We start from the raw sequence: 21601 nt of genomic DNA, 5'->3' as shown, positions 1-21601 counted from the left end.
TCTAGGAAACACATCCCTCAAGCAAAGTGTTTTTCATGGATATTTTTCTTTGAAAGAGACTCGATCTGAAATAGCTGGTGCAGAAACAGAATAAAAACTCTCGTAAAAAGCAGTGTCTGTAATAAATGTGACCTGGGCATATTGGACTACCAGAGGGACAGTAAGAGCACGGTGAGTTTTGGAGATTGGAGAGGAGCTTTATATGGATGAAAACCAACTATTTTGGCTTTGGGGCAACTCGAACAGCAACTGAGAAAATGCAGCCCCAATGGAAAAATTGCCACCATTTGGAAATGCAGATATTGTGACCATATTTGGAAACACTCAGAAAGATATTTAGCTTTACTGATTTCTAGGTGGGGGTTGTTAGCAGTAGGATTAGAGCCAATAATTATGTACATCAGGTAACTGGAGAACTGGCAGCGCTGTGGGGAACCTTGTTTAAGCTTGTTACGGTCTCTAGCCAGTTGGCTGCTATACAATTATTCCTTCTCGGCTTCAAATAAAAGATGGTGCAAGAATGAACAAGAGGCTAATTAGGCTCTGGGCTGCCTTTCTGTTGAATGTTGGACGTGTCGCTTTTTGCGAATGCCAAGTGCTCTGGGAGGTGTGCCCGAAATCCTAAACAGAGCGGCGTGGAGACTTTCGACACCCCCTTCCGCGTGCTGCGTCGCATGGCTTACACCTACAAGAAGACGGGGCGCTGCCATCGCGTTGACGTGTGGAGTTGTGAATGAGGGATTGCAGACCTGGTACAGGCAACTCCCGGCAAGAAGTACAGAGATGCGTTGCTGAGGATGCTTCACAGTGCTGCCGATCGTGGGCATGGTGGTGTGCCTGAAGGCCAGCGAAACACCTCGTCCCTGCTGAACAGACCCTCTGCCTCTCGGCTGGATGGATTAGCTGGAGCACAGCATTGCACTACTGGCACTTCTGCACTGGAACTGGCTGGCTTCGAGCAAAGGCAGAGCAAGCTCCTGGCTTACCTCTCCTTGTCCACGTGTGGCCTAGAAATTGTCCTTAGTTACTAGACTGTAAGGAGCAGTATTGGAGTCAACAGTGTGGACAGCAGCTAGGGCAGGGGGACACTGCTACCGTCACAGAGCCCAGCTCCGTGGGCATGCATTAATGCTGGGAAAGGGTTTTGGATGGAAGGGTTGCATGGACTTATCCAGCCCTTACCCAGAGAAGGAAGCAAAGCCTGGCCCCAGGGGTTATGTTTGCTCCAAAGGTGGGTGGGAAATTCCTTTCTCCCTTCCCTGCTTCCCCTCCCCGTGCTGTTTGCCAGCCCCCTCCATCCCGGAGCTGTTGTGGCACCAAGCCCAGGTGCTCTGGTAGCTGTGGGCACGAGAGCTGGGGTGGTTCTCACAGGTGACCCAGCCTAGAAACGTGCTTGAAGGTCTGCAAGAGACAGCAGTAAAAGTGCTTTCACTGCTGAATCCTGCAGAGAGAATTTGCAGCCACCTTCTGAGCCCTTGTGAAATGCATCCAGACTCCTCTGAAATGAAGGATTTAAATGGAGAGAGGAGAAGCAGAAACTCTTCAGTATAGTCTCAATTTACTGCTGGCTGAGCTGGAAGATGGTTGCCAGAAGCCTCAGGGTCTGAGCTGTACTTGCTTTCTAGGCGCTGAATACCACGCATCACAGATTTAACGGCAGTAAAAGCCATGATGGCAAAAAAATCATGGAAAATGGCAACCTTTCTCCTACAGGCTTGAACTGGAGAATTGGCTTTGAGCCCTGCAGTGTTTAGTACTTGTAATACTGCCCCAGACACCGAGGGTCAGGGCTTATGCCTGATCCAGACTTTTTTTTCCTCCCTTCCTATACCAGTTATTGCATCATTTCTCAGCTAAGCAAGGATGTGCTCAGCCTGAAGGGTGCCCCCCCCCCCCCCTCTGCTGTGAACCTGGAATCAGGGACCCCCAAGAGTTGTGTGTTTCCACAGGTGTGGGTTTAGCACCAGCCTTGCATTTTCTGACTAACAAACATGGTCTTTCTGTTGTTCCTCCCCATGGCATGTCCTAAATCCATCCCGGCAGGTAAACCGCATCCGAACGAGAGACTTTGACTGCTGTCTGGCTGTTCCCCTGATTTCGGAGGCTGGAGATAAGCTGGACCTGGTGATTAGCCGAAACCCCTTGGCACTGGCTGCCAACGCTCCCCCGGAGGGGAACGGAGAGCTGCCGGCACGGGTGGCCCGTGGCGCCGAGGTCAAGACAAGCATCCAGACGCTCTGAGCAGCGGGAGCAGAGCAGACGGTGCCTGGGGCCTCTGCTGAGCCGTTGCGGTATTTGGGGTGTTTTTCCTGTTTTTTGCACTGGTATTTGTAAATGCTCTGTGTACCATAACCTGCAAGTGGGGAGGTGGGTCTCCAGTTGAGCTGTCGCCTGTAGGCCGCCAAATATTGCTGGGAAGGTTGGAGCTGGATGCGCATCTCGGGCTGTGGGCAGCGCCGGCAATGGGACGAGCTGCCGACGGGAGGAAGGAGCATCCACAGCCATCCCCCATGGCAGGGCATCCCCCTGCGCCCCAGCCGTCGGGGTGTGCGAGGTCCTGCCTCCGACACCCTCCTCACCCTGAAGGCCTTGGCCATCCTATAAACACACATGGTGCTATTATGTTTCTTGTTTGCTCGGTTAATCGCATACACCAAGACTGAAACGCCTTTCCTTTTCTGTTGTGCGCGGCTCCATCCTTTAAATACTCCTGATAAATTGATTTCCGCAGCCCCTTGCACTCCTGGTGCAGGGCTGTGGAGAGCCCTGGTTAAAAGACATTTCAAAATGTGCTTGAGAGTGGCTAGACGCAATTCTTGTTCAAAAACTGGTATTTGCAACTGCCTCCTGCCAGCCCTGTCCACGCTCTTCTGCCAGGGCTGGCTCGCCCTGTGGTGGGATGAGGCACCTTGTCTTGCCATCGAGTCCCATGAGCAACGTGGTTACCTGCGCTGGAGTAGTTATTGCAGAGCAGAAGGCCATACCCATGGCTAAAAGCCTTGAATACCTGCCCAAATCCCCAGCCACCTTGTTCGCCTGGGCTTTATGGAGATCTCTTGCTTGCAAACCTGGCCTGTGCCCGCAAGTAAATAGCAGAATAGCAGCCGTCTTCCCAGGGCTGTTCCTGATGGTTTGAATTAAGAACACCTTGTTGTCTCCCGCCAGGCAGTGGCATGAGAAGCCCTTTGTTAGTTGGAAGTTGTGTGTCCTGTGTCCTGCGTGGGCTGGGCGGCGTGTGTGCCCACGGGGGTTCGGCTGCTCGCCCCCGGTCCACCCGCCTTCGCCCGCTGCTGGCCCCTCCGTGGCTTCGCAAGCATGACGCCCCGTGGTCGCTCCCCTCCCTCCCCAGAGCCCCCAACCCCGCAGGGAAGAGGGGCTGTGATGTTTGCATCGGTTTCCTCATCTGCCCGCCATGTTTCATGTATTAGCACTTTATGATGATGTTCGTGTCCCGCTGGTGGCGTGAGCCTGGCATTGCTTTCCCCGGGAAGGCTCGGGCACGGCGGAGACGAGGAGCTCGCTTGGTCGGGGACCCGCAGCCCCAGCGCCCACCGCCCCCGTTCCCCGCTCACCCTTTCGGTTCCCCCGTCACCACCTGCGTGCCGGTGGTGCGCGTAGGGTGTCGGATGGGTGTCCGCCACACGTTCGTCACTTTGCTGAGCCAGGACTTGTCCCCCCACCATCCGTCCCCGAGCCCCTTTGCGACCCTGTCCCTCCGCTGTAGCGCCACATGTCAGGGTGTTTCTTCAAGACACGTGTCCGGCCCCATCCAGCTATTTGTCCTTGTAGCCATTTTCTCTTCGAGTATGCAATATCCCATACCATTGCTGCCACAACTAGATAATGTGCCATAATTGATACTGTGGAGCATTGACAGTGCAGCCGAAAGTGTTTTTATATGCAATATTATGAGCAGTGGAAGCTCCCTGGGGCTTCTCATAGGTTTTTAATGAAGACTTTTATTAAAGGCTTTAAAAAAAAAAAAAGAGGAAGAAAAACTTGGTCCTTGTATCCCTTCCTATGCATTTTGAATGATATGAAGATGAAATGCATTACTTAAATGTGTATTTTTATCCATATATTAGAGTGTATTCCTTGTAAAGTATTTTTATATGCTAATTTTCTTATGTATCTATGAAAGCACAATATTTAAAAGTACAGCATTTCAAAGAATATTTTAGTCCTGTTTTGGACCTATTTGTAAATCTCTGTATTTAAATGGGATTGCAATGACTTTGATTTTTTTTTTTTTAAATTAAATAAAAGCAAATGAAATGCATTTGTTCTGGTTTGTGTCTCTTTCTGCTGGAGGACGATAGTGAGGCCACACTCTGCTTCCAGCTCTAGTTTAACTTGCTAGGGGACCCCCAGTTAAGAGACACCTCAAAGGACGAGGGGGAGGGCACGCAGGGGATTTTGCTGGGGGGCCACTGCTTGTAGGGCTACCAGTGTGGGGCTGGGGTTGTCCCTTGCCACCGCCTGGCAGCGGGAATGGGGGCCAGTCGCTTCCCTCCTTGTGGACATGGAGGCACTTCTGCTGTAGCTCTTGGCGATAAGAGCTGGAGATGACCGTGCACGTGGTTACAGCATCGGTTGCAGCTTCACTTGGCTGCGCTGGAAATCTCGTTGCGTTAAACCTTGGCTGCTTCATGACAAAACATCGATGCAGCAAAGCGCATGGTGGCCATGACGTGGCTGTGGCAGCAGTTGTAAAGCTATGGTTAATCCTTGGGGATGGATTAGGAAAACCGCTGGAGGACAATATGCTGGCAGGAGGTGGCCTGTCCAGTGCTCAGCACCCTGCAGCTGTAGTGGGGTGCCTTGGGGAGCCACAGTGTGGTAGCCAAATCATCCCACCTCTGAAACCAGATGTCCAAAGAGACAACTGCCACGAAGGCAGAACATAGTTCCTTGTGTCTCTACGTTGAGGATTTCTTCCCTGCACTCTTACAAAGGGGTTGGGGGACCTCTGCGCTTCCAGCATGGGCAGCGCCGGCTGGGATGCTCCCCGGATAAGGCCACAGGCAATCTCTGCTCACTGGCAAGGAAAGGGTGAGCCGGGTTTTGCAACCCTTCATGGCCAAGTGGGTAATGCAGGAATTTTTGGAGGTCTAGGCATGGTATGGAAATGCTCCTGGTTAGACCTGGAGAATCATTGCCACGTAAACAAGCCTTATCTGCCATCTCTGGCCGCCCTCCTGGGGCGCAGGCTTCAGAACGAGGCCCTTCACACGTTTGGCACTGGGGAATTGCCAAAGCCGTGCGGAGCCAACCAAGGCACTGGGGCGATGGCAGGTTTAACGCGAGCCCGTGCAACGTGACCGAGGAGGTTTCGGTGCGTACACCGGGCAAAAGGTTAGCACGGTGCTGCTCCCCTGGTATGCGCTGCCGGTCGCCTCGGTGGGCAGCGTGTCCTTCCGCCAATGTCACCTTGTGTCCCACGGACCTCGGCTGAGGGAGCCGGCCACAGCCATGGCAGCTGCCCATGGCAGGTACATGAAGCCCTTTGGCAGCAGCTGTCGTGGTTTAACCCCAGCTGGCAACTAAGCACCACCCAGCCGCTTGCTCAACCCCTGCCCTGGTGGGATGGGGGAGAGAATCGGAAGGGTAAAAGTGAGAAAACTTGTAGGTTGAGCTAAAGACAGTTTAATAAGTAAAGCAAAAGCTGCACATGTGAGCAACGCAAGCCAAGGAATTCATTCACTGCTTCCCACTGGCAGGCAGGTGCTCAGCCATCCCCAGGAAAGCAGGGCTCCGTCATGAGTAATGGTTACTCGGGAAGACAAAACCCCCATCACTTTGAACATCCCCCCCTTCTGCCTCCTTCCCCCAGCTTTATACACTGAGCGTGACGCCGTACGGTGTGGGACATCCCTGTGGGCAGCTGGGGGCAGCTGTCCCAGCCGTGTCCCCTCCCAGCTCCTTGTGCCCCCCAGCCCCCTCGCTGGTGGGGTGGGGTGAGAGGCAGAAAAGGCCTTGGCTCTGTGTAAGCCCTGCTCAGCAATAAATAAAACACGCCTGGGTTATCAACACTGTTTTCAGCACAAATCCAAACCATAGCCCCGTACTAGCTGCTGTGAAGAAAATTAACTCTATCCCAGCCAAAACCAGCACAGCAGCTCATGACACATAGTGGCTTTTTAAATTATTTGTTTATTTTATTTTATTTTAACCTGAGGCATGTTGCAGTTGCTGTCTGTGCCAGTATCAGGCTGCTCAGCCCAGGCATTGCAGACTTCACCGATGGGAGGAGAAATCCCTGCCAAAGTCCTCAAATCTCACCCAGCAAAATAACCAGCCAAGCCAAAAAAACCCCAACCCCTCCAAATAAAGACGGCTGTGGTGCTAATCCTGGGCACGGGGTGCTGGAGCCTCAGCAATGATTAGGGCCCAGTGCACGAATGCTGAGCAGCTTTACTTTTCACAAATAGTAGCCACCTACGTGCTGCTTTTTTTCTTTCCCTACCTCAAATCAGGACTTACTTAAGGAAAGCCCTCTCTGATTTAACCTCCATCTGCTTGACTGAACAGGCCATCAGCAAGCCTTAAATGATCAGTCCCATACACCAGGAAAATGAATGTTTTGGGTGTTTTTTTTATTTTTTTTCCTTCCTAGTGGGCCTTTCTAATGTATTTGAACCCCATGGTAGTGGTGCCACACAGCCAAGATCTGCAGCAGCGGGCAATGCCCTGGGATGGGCAGAGTTGGGGTGGCTCAGCCCAACAGCAAGAGCTCCCCAGCAGTAACTCAGAAAGCTGCACTCGTCTCCCTGTGCCCCATGAAGGGGCCAGGGAAAGCTGGCGTCTGCAGGGACAGTCTCGTGAGGGCATCAGCGCTCTATTTTCAAAGAAAGAAAAGAAAAAAGAGGGGAAATGGAAGAAAAAAAAAAAAAAAGGCTACTTTCTCATGGCCTTGTAAGATTCAGCGCATGCCCCACTGCACTTGATGAAGAGTTGGTCTGGGGAAAATAAAGTACCAGTGAAGTAAGGCTGGGCAAGACCGAACCGCCGTGGGCTGGGACCAGCACTGACCCTTCTTCGCACTCGCCCAAAGTCATTGCTGAGGGGGAAAAAAAAGCACAACAAACCGAACCGCTGTTGATGACCCGGGGATGGTGTAGCTTTTGCTGAGCAGTGCTCACACAGCATCAAGGCCGCCTCTGCTGCTCACACTGCCCGGCCGGCGAGCAGGCGGGGGGGGCACAAGAGCTTGGGAGGGGACGCAGCTGGGACCGCTGACCCAAGGGACACCCCACACCATGGGATGGGGACTGGGGAGAAATTGGTTTCTTTTGCATCACTTGCTTTTCTTGGTTTTGTTTTTGTCCTCTTTCTTTGTTGTGTGTGTTTTGGTTATTTTTCTCTTTCCTCCCTTTTTTAATTATTAAACTGTCTGTATTCCAACCCACCAATTTTTGCACTGTTACCCTTCCAGTTCTCTCCCAGTCCCACTGGGTGAGGGGGTGAGCGAGCGGCTGGGTGGGGCTGAGCTGCCAACCAGGCTGAAACCATGACAGACATGGAGTCAGGTAGTGAGCTGGGCGCGCATATGCGTACATATGTGTATATGTGTATATATACGCGTACATATATGTATATATATGCGCGTATATATGTACACATATATATATACATATGTATATATATGCGCGTATATATGTACACATACATATATGTGTATATGTGTATATATACATACATATGTATATATGTGTGTGTATATATATGTGTGTGTGTATATATATGTATATAAAAAGGAAAATATACATATACACACACACAATATATGAATATTTTATAAGAACAAACAACCCCAAACCACCAACCCCACAATAAGTAATAGGTTTAAAGGAAGACTTGAGCTACTCAAGGACCAAAAAAAGGCATCCAAGAGCATAGCTGGTTTATAAAGGAAAGTTTTTATTTTCAGTTATAAGGTGATTACAAACTCATCTAAAAAAGCAAAGATGACTTAAAAATATCCATATACATTTTATTTATCTAAAAAGCAAAACAGAAACTGCAAAATACAAACATTTACCATATACACAAAGGCTAGGGGTTTTTAGGATTAAATTACACTCCAGGATTTTTTCAAATACAAATACTCCGTTTTGGAACACACAAAAAATGTTTTAAAATGTTTTAAAAATATTTTAAGGTGTGTTTTTTTTTAAAAAAAGTTCAGATGACATTTTTAAGGAGGCCATCGTCGCCTCCTCGCTGTATGTGCTACTCATCACATTACTGTAGTCACAGTTGCTAGGAATTTAAATAATAAAAAAACCCACCACTGTTTTTTTTAGCCAAATACATCAAACAAGATGGACCACCTCTTATAATGCGAAGTCCCTGGCCACGTTATCAGGTAACAATCACGACATTACACTGGAGAAAAACAACATCCTATTGAACACCGAGCACTTCGGAACAGTACGGGGATGCTGCAATGCTGAGAGACCACCGCTGGCTTCCACAACGGGAGCAGATGACAGACTAACGCAACTTGCCCCCAAGGATATTTTTTTTAGCCTCTCAACATGATTTTGCCACTGTTTTTTTTTTTTTCTTTATATATTGGAAACAAAAAAATCAAATCTTTTTAACATCTCAACTGCAGAAGCAGATAGATTTAGAAACAATATGTATCATGCTAACATGTACTATGCTACAGGACCGAAGCCTTCCCCTGCATATGCACGCACACAAAAGCACACATGCACAGCTCCTTAGCATAATCATTTCATTTTTTTTTTTAAAAAGCTATATTTTTCCCCATTATTTCTTTTGATTTTTTTTCAAGTCGGGCCACATTTTCCCTGTGCTGCAAATGGCAAAGTGTGCAGCACCGTCCCACTGTGCACCGCAGAGCCAAACCATGGGGAGGAAGCCTCCAGAAACTCGCTCCTTTTTAAAATGTCTTTAATTTGCTTCACTCCTGAAGCTCAGGGCTGTGTAAAGCTTGTGGTGATTCAGTGCTGACACTGTTACGGATTATTTCCAATTAAGACACAGCGGTGATACAAAAAGGCCGTGTCTGCGCTGCCATTCAAGAGTCCAGCAACACCAGCAGGGTCAGGCTCTTTTCCAGTTGCAAGCCCTGTCGCTCATTCTGCCACCTTTGATGGGGACGGGGGGTGATTAGTGTTCTTAATGTTGTCAATCTGCAAAATTTCTAGCTTGCCTCTTTTTTTTTGGTCAAATGGTGTCCGAAGCTTTTTCTGCTCTTGTTTTTGGACACAAGTAAATTGAAATCACCAATTCACAATGACAACTGGAAAAACCACACAAAAAATCGACTGTTTCTGTTTATTTTTTTAATAGAAACAAACAAATTCAGTTTGTTTGTTTGTTTTCTTAAAGCAGAGAAGCCTTATCCATGCCCAGGTGTATTTTTGGCTGGCAGAAAAGAGCCATGATCCGGTGGAGGGCGCAGGGCTGGAATGGGCAGTTTCCCAGCTGGGGCCAGTGCTGCTTATGCTCAGGTCTGTCGTGATCAAGCTTTCTACTCAACTCAAACTGACCAGTGATACCAAAAGAAAATTTTTGTGACCAAAGTATGGAGCTCAGGGGGCCTTTTTTGCACTAGTTTATGGGGTTTTTTTTGTGTTTTAAGTGTCACTGAATCAACTGAATACTTTCTTTCTTAAGCTTATCTTTGATTACAAGAAATAAAACGAGCTACTAGGGTCTGACAGTTCCTGACCTTTGCCCAAGCAAATACACAAATACACAACTACACGTCAATCCCAACCACAAGGCTTCGGATGCTGATGTTGGAGAACCCAAGTCCGAGGCAGCTGCCCGAAGCCACGCCAGACCCAGCCTCCCCCCAGGAGCCATGGGGCGCTTCCAAGGAGCCAGGAGAGATTTCAAGCCCAACCTCGAGGCATCCTTGGAGGGGCCACGCTCCAGGAGTTTGTCATTACGCTCTCTCTTTCAGCACCTCCAAGTTAGGAAAGGCCACTCGGGCACCCTGGCAGGTTGGCTCTTTGCAAGCAAGTGGTGCCTAAACCTTCTCAATCCTCATCCTAAACAGCTCTGCAAGACTTACGCACATGATTTGCAGCCTAGGGACAGAAGCAACGTCCCCACTTGTGTGCATGCATATGAGGGTGAAAGATTTCATCTACTAGCCTACTTACACACAGATTTTTTTTTTTATTTTTTTTTTTTTTACTGAAAGTGAGCAAGTTCCATTGAATCTCCTGGAAATGATGTCAGGGTCATCTTTCTTCCAAGTGTACTTGAGCTGCTTAACTTGTCCACTTCATTCAATACACAGCTTATTAACATTTTATATACATTATGCCTCCATGAGTGATCCTGCAGCGACCACAAGCCGTGGAAGCTAATAATCAGTTATTCAAAAACGTTCAAATCCTTCTCCCACAGATGGAGTTTTGCCGTTCACGCAACGAGTGGGAGCTTTGAACCCAAGTGTGACAAGCGTGACCTCACCGAAACTGTAAGTCTCCTTCGCAAATAAAAGCAGACTGGGAGGAGACTTGTAAAAGGCCTGGTGAATGGAAACGTCCGTGTGTCTTCAGATCTGCTCGAATTGTCTAACGCTGAGACAGAGAAGAGGAACCAGGAGTATCTGCAGTTGAGAAAGGAGGATGCACACAGGACTGAGAACAGCCGCAGAAGCTGCTATCCTGACGGTGACATTAAAGGCTCTGCTGATGGGTGTTGGGTTTTTTTTTTGTGTTACAGCAACCGTAAGGCTGCACCTTTTTTTTTTTTTTGTTTTCCTCTTTTCCTCCTCTCCCCAAGAATAGCTGCAAAAACCAGTTTTTCTGAGCTGTTTCAGCAAACCATTCCTAACTCCCCTCCACGCCAGGAGCTGCGCTGCTGCTGCGGGGCGACCACGGGCGCTGTTCTAGATGGCAAACACAGCTGCGAGGCTTTTGTATTTTCACTTACAGCACAAGAACAAATCCATTGTGGCCCTACTATCTCACACTTTAAAGAGGACTTTTCTAAGTGTGTGGATCTGTTTGGACCAGATGAAAAGGAAAGCTACGGATGAGAAGGAAAATGAGAACAACAACAACAACAACAATAAAAACCAGTTCTATTTATGAAATTCTACTGTTTAAATACCAGAATACAAACGACTGGTAAAGTCCCTTACAATAGATGCCCATTCAGTGAGATCATAACTAGTGACAGGTGAACTGAAAAGGTTTGGAAACTTGAGAAAAATGGGAAACAGGTTGGAAAATCTTGTGGGGTAAATGTTCCCCTTTACATTTCTACTCTATCTCTTGATTTCAGTTCAGCTGGAAATCAATACTGCTGAAAATCTGCCGTTTTCAAGCCCAGAAGGCCCCATGAATACAAAAGTACATGAAATATGAAAAGGTGTGGGTTTTGTCTTGTTTTACTCTGGTTTTAAACTCAGGGATCTGGTTCTAAAGAGCTCATGCCAAAACTGCACTAATGTTTCCCTGGATCCAAACCAGTTCATCTATGACTAGTCATGATATTTTAATATAGAGTTCCTCATTTACATAAAACAGGTAAAATAGGTCACAAGTGTTTAAACAAGTAAATTAGGAAAAAAAAATCAGTTGTATTTGCAGTCAGAAATAGGTAGAAAACACAGACTTTTTTAAAAATATTTTTTTAATAAATTTGGCAGAGGATCATGATGAAACGCAAATTTATCACCAAGAAAAGTTCAGAAATCTGATAAAAGTGTTAGGAAAAAACCCCAAACTGTAAAAATGCAAGTGTGCTCATTGGAACTCAAACCCCAGACAAAACAAGAAGAATTAATTGCATTTTTTTTTTTGGAGGGGAGAGAGGAGGGGAGTGGGGAACTGTCTTCCAGAAACAAGAGTTCCTTAGCGCTTCGCGAGTCCCAGCCCTCCCTTGCAGCCATGCTACAGAGCAGAGCAGGGCCAGAGAAGCTGACACAGAGAACGCTTCAATGAGGTTGTTGCATATGTGCGAGACGTTTTCACTCGGTACATGGAAGCGACTGATTTGAATGGCACAGTTTGTATCGAAATGGGGCTGGGTTCTGGTTCTCTAGTAGTTGTACTTTGAAAGGTGTAGTATTCGCCCTCTGGTTCTTAACACAAAGACGCTCTCCACAATGCGGGAGACAGCTAAACACCCAGCTGACTCGCCGGAGACATCTTTGATACAGCCAAACCATTATTTTTTCCCTAACTAAAGCTTGTCTCAGCTCTATAGCATGAAAGTGATGTGCAAAATATACCATCTCAAACGCAGTTGTATAACAATGTGTATATATATATATATATATATATAAAAAAAAAAAAAGAATCAAGCATCAGTGTTTCATCTGCACTCACAGAAACCATTAATTTAGACCCCTCCTAACCTGCTACTGCCTCTTCGCCCCGGCAAGCGTGCCTGTTTAGTACAGACACTAACTGCAACTCAAAAATGAGGGTCCAAGCTGAAGCCCACTAAGAGAGTTATCTTTGATTACATTTCCTTGCATTTGATGGTTAAAGGCTATTAAAAAAAAATAGCTGTATGCATATTTCTTTATTTTGGGCACATTTGATGACACCCACTGGCTCAGAGAATTCCTCCAGCGACCTTTGGATGGCTATTGCCGCTGGCCCAGCAGGTGACATCAGATGTTTGCCATCGCCAGCTGTGGAAAAGTTTCATTTATAACTCTCATAATACAGCAACCAGAAAAACAAAACAGAAGCAATTCTGCCGTGGCTGGTTTTGTTGCTGCAACTCAGCTGTATCTGATGTAAAAATGTGTACAAATTCAAACTAGAAAGACTTTAAAAGTTATAGATGCAGCCACTTTTTCCTTTTTTTTTTTTTTTTTTTTTCCCAAATTATTTTGGTCCATCTCTTAAGTTTTAAATCACCCTTTTTCTGTTACAGGAAAACCAACAAGCTAATCAACAAGTGTTTGTACTGCTGCAGCCAGTGAGCCCATGGGACAAGAAAAAATAAAGTAACACTACTGGGTAGGAATGTTAAGAACTGGCTATGTTCCTGTTTAAATGACAACCTCTGCACTGACAGACTAAGCTGAGAGCAGAATAAGGAGATACAAACCCTGCTTTTCTTAAGCATTTCCTCTAAATACCTTCGGATAGCCTAACTGTGGTATCATAAGAAGAAAAAAAACCTCTCTCTCTAATACAATGCCCACAAGAAAAGGCTGAGTTTCGCTGGAGAACCTGTTCCCAGCACAACCTGCTCAAGTTTTTTTTAAAAAAAAAAAAAAAAAAAAAGATTTTGTCCATGTTTTGGACAGTCTTCGGGGAGCAATTCCCCATGGAAACATCCACCTGGCCCACACGAAGTGGAACCGCCATTCCCACACTCCTTGTAGTGGTTTCTCTTCCCTCCCCAGTCTAACCTGGAACGGTGCGCAATTCTTTCCGACGTAATACAAAACATTTCAGTGTTATATGTTCCCTTTGCTTTAACTTAAAATACTGAAAGCCCTGTTTCTTCATCAGGTAAGATTCATAAGCCTCATAAATATGTCTGCCGCCCTCCACCCCCCCTAAAAAAAAAAAAAAATAAAATTACAGTTTAACCCAATGATGGGCAAGGAAACTGGGGGCCCGAGGTCCACTACTGCTATTTAGTAACATGGGACAAGGGACTCAGTCCTTTTGTCTGTTCCCCCAACAGTAACGACCCCCCCCCAATAAATAAATAAAGCAAATCCCGGTTACTGAACTTGGCAAAGCATTTTTGAGATACATGGATGAAAAGCACCTGTTTGCTGAGTGATATTATTATCTTCATTACTATTATTATTAACAACGTGTCTGTAATAAATACCGGTTACACCAGGTGTAGGTGAGCGGTTTTGTTCCTCCTGTTGGGGATGAACTGGTTTGTGTTCACCTTTGGACGCTCAGAGTCCAAAAGGGATTCTTTTATTTTTCTGCTTGAAACCAAAGTCCAATAATTAACTCGCAAACAAATGAGCAAGCGAATGTCTGTAGCACCCAGAAGGCAGGTGCTGCTTTTGCCCTCTCGGCTCCTGGGCACTCACCCCTGCTGCCCCAGGGACAGGCTGCCCTTCCCAGTTTGCAGAATTCAAGTTTACACCAGTGCCACCACACTAAAATATGCTTTGCTGGAAAACTCAGGAGCAGGTACTCAGCCTTCCCGCTCACGCACAAACAGCAGGCATTTCACTTAAGTAAAAAAAAAACAAACCAAAAACATAAAAAAGAAAGGGAAAAAAAAAAAAAGGAAAAAAAAAAGAAAAAGGAAAAAAAAAAGAAAAAAAAAAAAAGAGTGAACCATGCCAAATCCTCCAAACGCCTTCCTAAAGTCCTCCTCTTGACTGTGTGACAGGGTCCCAACGCCGTGCTTGGGAGGGACGGCTGCGAGGCTTTTCACACCCAGCTTCTCTGCCTCCCTCACAAACTCTCTGCTCCAGCTGCCCGGCTATCTCTTTATTCAGGGACTGTGCTAAACATAACTGTACCCTTTCCCTAACGTGACCCTGAAGCCTGTCGTTTACCACAATTGAACCAGAGGGTGGAAATACTACACCTTTGAAAATTCTCTTAAAACAGCGTGTTTTTTTTAATCATATCTCTCAACAGAGCTCCTTCTGTGTGTTCTGTAGGTTACCCTGCTCCCAACCATACCAGCACCTAAAATTGCTTTCTGAGACTTGAATGTATTGCTGGCAAGACAATCAATTCAAGTGGTAAGGTGTATAATATTTAGAGATAAAGATATATATATTTAAAAAAACTCAATAATAGTAAATTCCTGTAATATGTCTAGTCTGATATGAAAGCTCTCCCTCTACGGAGAGACATCTGCTGTGATTACCTTACAAAATATTAAAAAAAAAACCACACACAAAAAATAACTTTCTCTGTGAGAAATAAAAATAAATCCTAGTGCAAATATAAAGCTCTGTAAACCTGGTCCTATGAGAATCTATGGTTAGTAAACGGCAGTTAAAGCAGGTTTATCCTCTCACAGAGAGAGCTCACATCATGGTTTCCACAATGATATGAGTTGGCTTGATCAATCCGCCATTCGAAGTTCCATTGGGGCAGAAAGGGGTGCCACTCTCCGTTTCTTTGGACCACCGATTCACTTCCTTGGGGGCAGCCACCGCTTTTATCCTCTGAAAGAAAGAAGAAAAGCAAAGGTGAGAAGACCAAGCGGCCCCGGCGTCTCCACGTGCAGGTTGGAGGACGCGGGGACCTGGGCTGCAGAGCACCGCGTTCAGTTTTTGCTCTGCTGCAGAGCCTGATGGGATGCAGGCCAGCCAGACGCCAGCGGGCGTGCACGGCGTTACCCCGCATCCCGCACGCCGGGCTTTCGGCGCTGCAGCTGCTGCTCCAATTACGTGCGGTCTCCTTCCTCATTTAGAAACAGCTCTGCCTTTTAGCCCAGCTGTTCGTTGCCAAGTGGCAGCTCCTCTCCTACATCTCCGTTCACAAAGGAAGAACTAAATGGCATCGGACCAGTGTTTACTCTCTTTCCTTTCCTAACATGGTCTTTGAGGAGTGTTTTGGCTACTTTTAGACTTGTCTCTCAATAGATGGTGACAATGTAGGCAGGAAAATAAACACTCATGAAAATGCTCTGGCCACAGCTGAAGAAGACCATTAACACTTGGAGGAAAACAAATGCAAGCCTTTGTGCTCTGGGAAATGTTCTTTTTTAATTCTATTCTCTCTTTTTTCCTAACCCGAAGTGTCCCACTTTCTCCTCCAAGAATACCCTGGGCTGCATTTAAAACCGTCTCATTAGGCAAAAACAAAACTAATCTGAAACCTTAGAAGAGAATTGCTAAGTTTCGTGCTTGCACAGTATCCAAAAACTTTCCACTGGAAGAAAAACAAACCAGGGGAACCTGTGCTGACCTGCGAAGGGTAACAGATTGCCTGCAAATCCAAACTTGAGAGAATCTGCACTGTCAAGTCTGAATCCGATCTGAAGTTTTCCAAAGACCGGGGCAATCTGGATCCAGTGTTTTGATTTGATTCATTAGGAATAAAAAAAATTTAAAAAAGCGAAAACGTGAAGCCCACTGGCAGAAGGGTTTGACTTTTATTCAGTCCCCCGGAGTGAGGGCCATGCCTGAGAGCCACACGATCCACAGGTGGATCTGAATTTCCCTGAAATTCAGTGAGCAATGAGACAGCTGGGTTTGACTCAGGTCCCTCTCTCTCTCTCTCTCCCCCCCTCTCATTTTCTCAGTGATTTGTAGGATGGTGCTGCCTCGCTCCCGTGGGCTGGAGAAGAGAGATCTGGCACTGGGAAGCACCCCAGTCCTTGAGCACTTGTCTGCACACGGAGGCAACAATCTGCCAAGCTAGAAACTGCAAAAGTGGGACGCAAGTAAAATCACCTGGTGTTTGTCTGAGGACAGAAGGCTTAGTGTTTGCTCTGTTTCTTCTGTTTGCTCAAAGGACAGCTGATCTTTAACACTCTTATTTGCATTCACTGCAGGAGAGGCACCCAACTTTGCCCTACCTGGACAACATGGCAGTTTGCCAAGCATTGTGCTTATTTTGTATAAACACAGTGAGTTAAAGCTGCCTTTCTCCTCTAGACAGACAACTGGCTGCTCTTACCTCAATGAGCGACCCATCTGACTGTATGATGCGGATGACCATCACCATAGGGATGCAGATCATGGAGGAAAGGGCAAGAACCCAGCCCAGGCCAATTGCCCAGTCTGGGTATGTGTAGACCTTGTTGTAGGTCAGTGGTTTGTACTTGGCCAAAGAAAAGATAAAGCACCCCTGTGGATGAGAAAGGAAAACAAAGTGAGGCTCAAGAAATGCTGAAAGCAGTATGGTGCTACCACTGGCCCCAAGGAAGACAGGCAGTGAAAGGCAGAGCTGATGGATACCGTATGTATTTTAAACCAATGGGCAAATTATTCTGCCATTTAAATAATTGAAAGAGCATCTGCCTCTGCTTATAGGTAAACTGTTGCTTGACAATAGGGTGTTCAGTAACGGTGCTGAAGAGCTGCAGTACGTTGCCTGTTCTTTTTCAGGGCTCAAATACTTGCTGTACATTGCAAGGAGCTTACTGGGGTGTTCCTCCCACCAAATGAAATACTTCGAGCTGAGTGTCTGCCTCAGACTGCCCAAGCCTTTTTGGTAAAATGGCCCAGTAGTCCTATCACTTAAAGTACGGACTTTGGAGAGTGAGTTTTCTGTGTCATGAATGTAATATTTTGCCAATCCTAAGAAAAAAACACTCAAATGTAGACAACTGCAATTTGCACGGGCACAGCAGAGAGCTGTCACATTAACAGCTAACATCTGAGAAGATGATGCCTTTGAGGGGTATGTTCAAGCCTCCAGCAGCTCTTTGCAAATTGGTCTCTGAATGCAACAGCCTTCACTTGAAGAGAAGCAGTAAGAGGCGGCTGAGAGCTGCTACGTGGAAGACTTGAAAGAGCCTGGGTCAGTACTCACCACGCAAAGAACTGGTGTGATCACAATCCAGCTCCATTTCATCCAGGGACCAGGTCTGTATCCAATCATATCCTCAATGGCATCATAAATATTATCAGCGCCTGTAACGGATCGTGAGCGCATTTATCAGAATCGAGCATACAAAAGCCCTGTAAGGACTGTAGGATTACAGCTGCTTTCCTAGCACCCCCCAAGGGGTATTTAAAGGGAACGTGAGGGTGTCAGATGTATTGTTCAAATGCTTCCCATGGCTGTGAGGTTTAAGATGATTTTTCCTTGAGAAGCTCAAAGGTTGGGGGACTCTCATCCTACGCACCCCTCATTATTTCAATGCAGGAGTGCAATGCTAATCCCTCCTGCCCACTCCTCTCCCCAGACCCTCAGTGATCTGGCCAGGAGGATCACCATGAGAAGGACACAACAGCAAACGGTAGACCCTGCTTCTACAGAAATCTGACTGATGCAAAATGAAGGCTTTGTTTGTTTTGCTTTCCTAAGGAGATGGAGCACATGAAGAATCAGGGAAATGACCAGTCCTAAGCAGCAAACTTCTTCTGATCATTCCTCGGCTACCGTCTCAGGCAGCTCCACAGGCTACTGTCAGACCTTGGTAGCCAGCATCGCCTAAAAATAATGGACAGAATACACTTCTCTGTCGGTTTTCTTTTTTATTTCCTATTTGGCTGGCTTGCCCCTTGCAGACATTGCAGCTTTGAAAGGAAATTCTCTGAGAGACAAACAGAAATTTTCACGGCTGGCCAAACTTTCAACTCTCATCTCTAAACTTAACACATGTAAATGCTTGGTTGTGTCTTTATTAATTAGCAATGGAAAAATACTCATTTTTTTGTGTGGAAAAACACTGGAGGCTGGCTTCATCCCAGATGCAAATTTGTCTCAAAGAGGTGAGTGCAAATTTATATTAATGGCATGTGTCTGTTGCTGGGAAGAAGATTCTGGGGTGGCTGATGATTAAATGTTTGGCTAGCAAAATTGTCACCGACTCATCAAAAGGTATCAGATGAAAGGATTCTCACTTACCATAAACCCAGGCTACAGCAATACATTCAAAGAATGCAACCCACAAAAGGCATACACCACTAGCTGCATAGTAGTCAAAGAGTTGAAAAACATACATGCCACCCTGTAAAAGAGAGACGCCGTGGATTAGGATCCAACAGGAAAAAAACCTGAGTACTTCAGGCTCAGCTCCCAGTAACATCTACTGACATATCTTAATGATTGCTCTCTAACAAGAAGAAATATCAAGCAAGTGAGTGAGGTAAATATTTGGCATTACCTTCCCTAGGGAACATGCATGTTTACTACATGCATCCAAACAAGATGATGATTAAACAAAATTAAGGCACTTAGTATAATCTACTGAGACACTTAAATCTTTCCTTCTTAAAAGTATTTTAGGATGGCCATTTATAGAAACAAATGATGTAAAGAAAGAATAGGTCGCCTCCTAACATTAACGCCTCCAAAACACTAAAACTGGAAGTCAGTTCATCGGGAGGGTCTTCATTTATGAACTGAGTGGAAGGACTTTTTTAATGAGACTAGTTCATTTTTTTCTTTCCAACTCTATTTATACTATGCTGTTAGACTCTCTGCTCTCACTACACTGAACTATATATACCTGCACTTTTACTTGAAAAACTGTGTTTGTTAGGCACCTCCGTTGCTGGTGCTATTTTAATTCCCACAATCATGCTCTTCCAGTTGTTTTTAAAATCTGGCTCGGATTTTATTTTGGAGATAAATATCACAACAGTGCAGCCACTGGAACATATTCCCGTCTTGTTTATACTAGAATAAATCCAGGGGTATTTAATTGATTCAAATCTGTGTAACCAAGATAAAAATCTCTTTCCCTGCACGCACTGGATGGATTCTTAATCTGCTCTGCTGAAGGTTCCCAATGTGTTCCATCATTTGGAGCCAGATGTTAATATTCATACTCACGTTGATTAGTACCCGAGATCAGATTGAATTTAATGAGATTTCATTTCTCTGTTCCTCTGACTGAAAAGGGGGGAATACACAGCTCCCTTTCAAAATGCTTTCAGATCTAGGGATGAAAGATGCTCTGTAGATCTAAAGAGCACTGCTCCTTTGAGTGGCTAATTCCATGCAGTCTCATTCATAGCTAAAATTGGTCTCAAAACTGGGTAAAAAAGAAGGCAATTTCCAGTAGCGGTGCTACGTACCTCAGTCACCATAGTTAGTCCCAGAAGATAGCTAAGGAAACATACTATAGCGATGAAGATTTCCCGTCGGTAACCCTTCCTTAGGAAGGATGGGTGCAGATCAACTAATGACGTGATCTGTCCTTCAACTTCAACAAACTAAAGGGGAAAAAACAACAACAAAGAAACGTGACTTGAAAATTACCCGCCACGCATTTTATCCGGGCTCATACTTGACCAAAGGCTCCACAGCAACCCCCTGACTGTACTCCGTGGCAAAATGCTGCTCCGAATAAATACCTCGGAAGCCATTCCTTTGTAACCCAGAGGCTGAAGCGTGGGGGTAGTTTTCAGGTTGGAACAAGCTTTCGGAATTGCCGTTCATTTCCTAGCGGCCTTACGAACTAGCAAAGGGGCTCGGTAAATGCAAGCCGCAAGGATAAAGGAACTTAGTTTGATGACAGGAAGGCACTTATGTGGCTTTTATGTTGTAGCTGTTCCAGATGAATACAAGACGTATGCTAGAAAAGAGGCAGAGAGAAACACTCAAAAAAGCCTAAGCTAGGAGAGCACCTCCCAGCCTTTTTTTGATGTGCCAGAAAACCTCACGGGTACTAGTTAGGTTAATTCCACAATTGGATATAATCCTACTCTTGGGTCTGCTCATGAAAATCCAGCCAAGGGAAAGCAGACTTTGATGTGAAATAGCAGCACTTCTTGACTGAACTTGTCTTTTCTGAACCTGTGAGCAGAGTACCTCTGACGGAGGCTCTGGGGTACTTCTGCAGCAGGAATGGAGCTGTTGATACAGCCCCCGTACAAAGATCTGGTAAACTATTTGCATGTGTAAACCAAAAATGAAGCTCTGAATAGATGAGCTAAAAATCTTACTTTATCTAGCTTCATGATAACAGTATTTGTACTTGATGTTGAAAAACTACATGTGTAACCTGAGTAAACCAAAGAACCCAAACTGGATTTGAATATAAGTTTAAAGTTAATCAAAAACCAGATGCATTTCACCCATGGAGAAAAGCGACTACTGAACTGCGCCCAAACAAATCCGAGGAAGGGATCATTCATTTGATCTGTACTTTCAGCCTGGCAAGGTACAAAAGCACCAAGTTCACCGAAGACATGAGGATACCATGGAGAACCAAGGCTGCCTCTGTAGAGATGATCTTCACTTTAAGTGGATACATCATCTTATAGCTAATGAGTTATCACAGGGAGTCTATGAAATAGCATTATTTCAAGAAAAGCTACCATTTCCTAGCCAGTATCTATATTGCTCTTATGTGCCCACAAGTGCCCTGTAACAACTCTACCCTCTTTGGCCACGAGCTGCAGCTCCATTTTGGAAATACAGGCCGTCCTGCAAACACTCCACCAGATTTTGTTGCCTCCTGTTTTGTTACTTTGACTTCTGTAAAACTGGTTTTCTTTTTAAATGCAACCCTTTCCTTTGGGCTGATTTGATCTTAAACTGCTCCGGCATTCCAGAAACCTGCTTGACTGCACTCCAAAAAACCAGAGGGGTGGAGGAGAGAAACTAAGCGCTCCAATTAGTTTTAATCATTCTACACAGTGAGGAGCTTTTTAAAATTACTCGACAGCTTCCAATTTGCATAAGCACAGGGTTGTTGAACCACGGCATTGGGCACTTTTACATTTACTTTGGAACGATTGAAAGTTGCTCACTAGAGTTCAAAGATTAAGCCGTGAAGAGCAATTTAGGGCAAATGGAATATCAAAAATGTAAGAGATTAAGTACACAACAACTGGGTAAAAATCCATTTACAGCTCTCTCCTCATACGAGCCAGCATTTAGGCTAAGTGAACATTTCATCCTTACCAACTGGGTTTTTATAATCTTAGTGGCTTTCCATGTGAGTGCAGGAAACTGCCTGTTGCCCTGAAAACTTCGGCAGTTTTGAATGTGTAGTTACTGCATAATCCCTGGTC

General features: G+C 45.8%; 2 protein-coding genes across 14 annotated transcripts in view; one reads left to right on the top strand and one right to left on the bottom strand.

Moving 5' to 3' along the window:
• GRIP2 (glutamate receptor interacting protein 2) overlaps positions 1-2241 on the top strand; it is a gene marked incomplete at both ends in the record, with an annotated part of 287551 nt that extends 285310 nt beyond the window's left edge. The window contains one exon of the mRNA XM_082321071.1: positions 2044-2241. Coding sequence (XP_082177197.1) covers positions 2044-2241 — 198 coding nt within the window. The remainder of the gene's footprint in view (positions 1-2043) is intronic.
• A 7098-nt stretch (positions 2242-9339) lies between these two features.
• The window catches only part of SLC6A6 (solute carrier family 6 member 6), a 117774-nt gene continuing 105512 nt past the window's right edge, over positions 9340-21601 (bottom strand). For 12 of the 13 annotated variants that reach the window (XM_082321082.1, XM_082321085.1, XM_082321086.1 and 9 more), the window contains 5 exons: positions 19658-19795; positions 18483-18585; positions 17442-17542; positions 16584-16754; positions 9340-15124 (listed from right to left, as the gene is read on the bottom strand). In XM_082321082.1, the coding sequence (XP_082177208.1) occupies positions 14984-15124; positions 16584-16754; positions 17442-17542; positions 18483-18585; positions 19658-19795 (654 nt within the window). In that variant the 3' untranslated portion in view covers positions 9340-14983. The remainder of the gene's footprint in view (positions 15125-16583; positions 16755-17441; positions 17543-18482; positions 18586-19657; positions 19796-21601) is intronic. The other variant, XM_082321081.1, reaches the window with a different exon arrangement.

The sequence above is a fragment of the Platalea leucorodia genome (assembly GCF_965183815.1).
Source record: "Platalea leucorodia genome assembly, chromosome: 9".
NCBI lineage: Eukaryota > Metazoa > Chordata > Aves > Pelecaniformes > Threskiornithidae > Platalea > Platalea leucorodia.
Note: the sequence above shows the minus strand (reverse complement) of the source record. Positions and strands in the feature narration are given on the sequence as shown.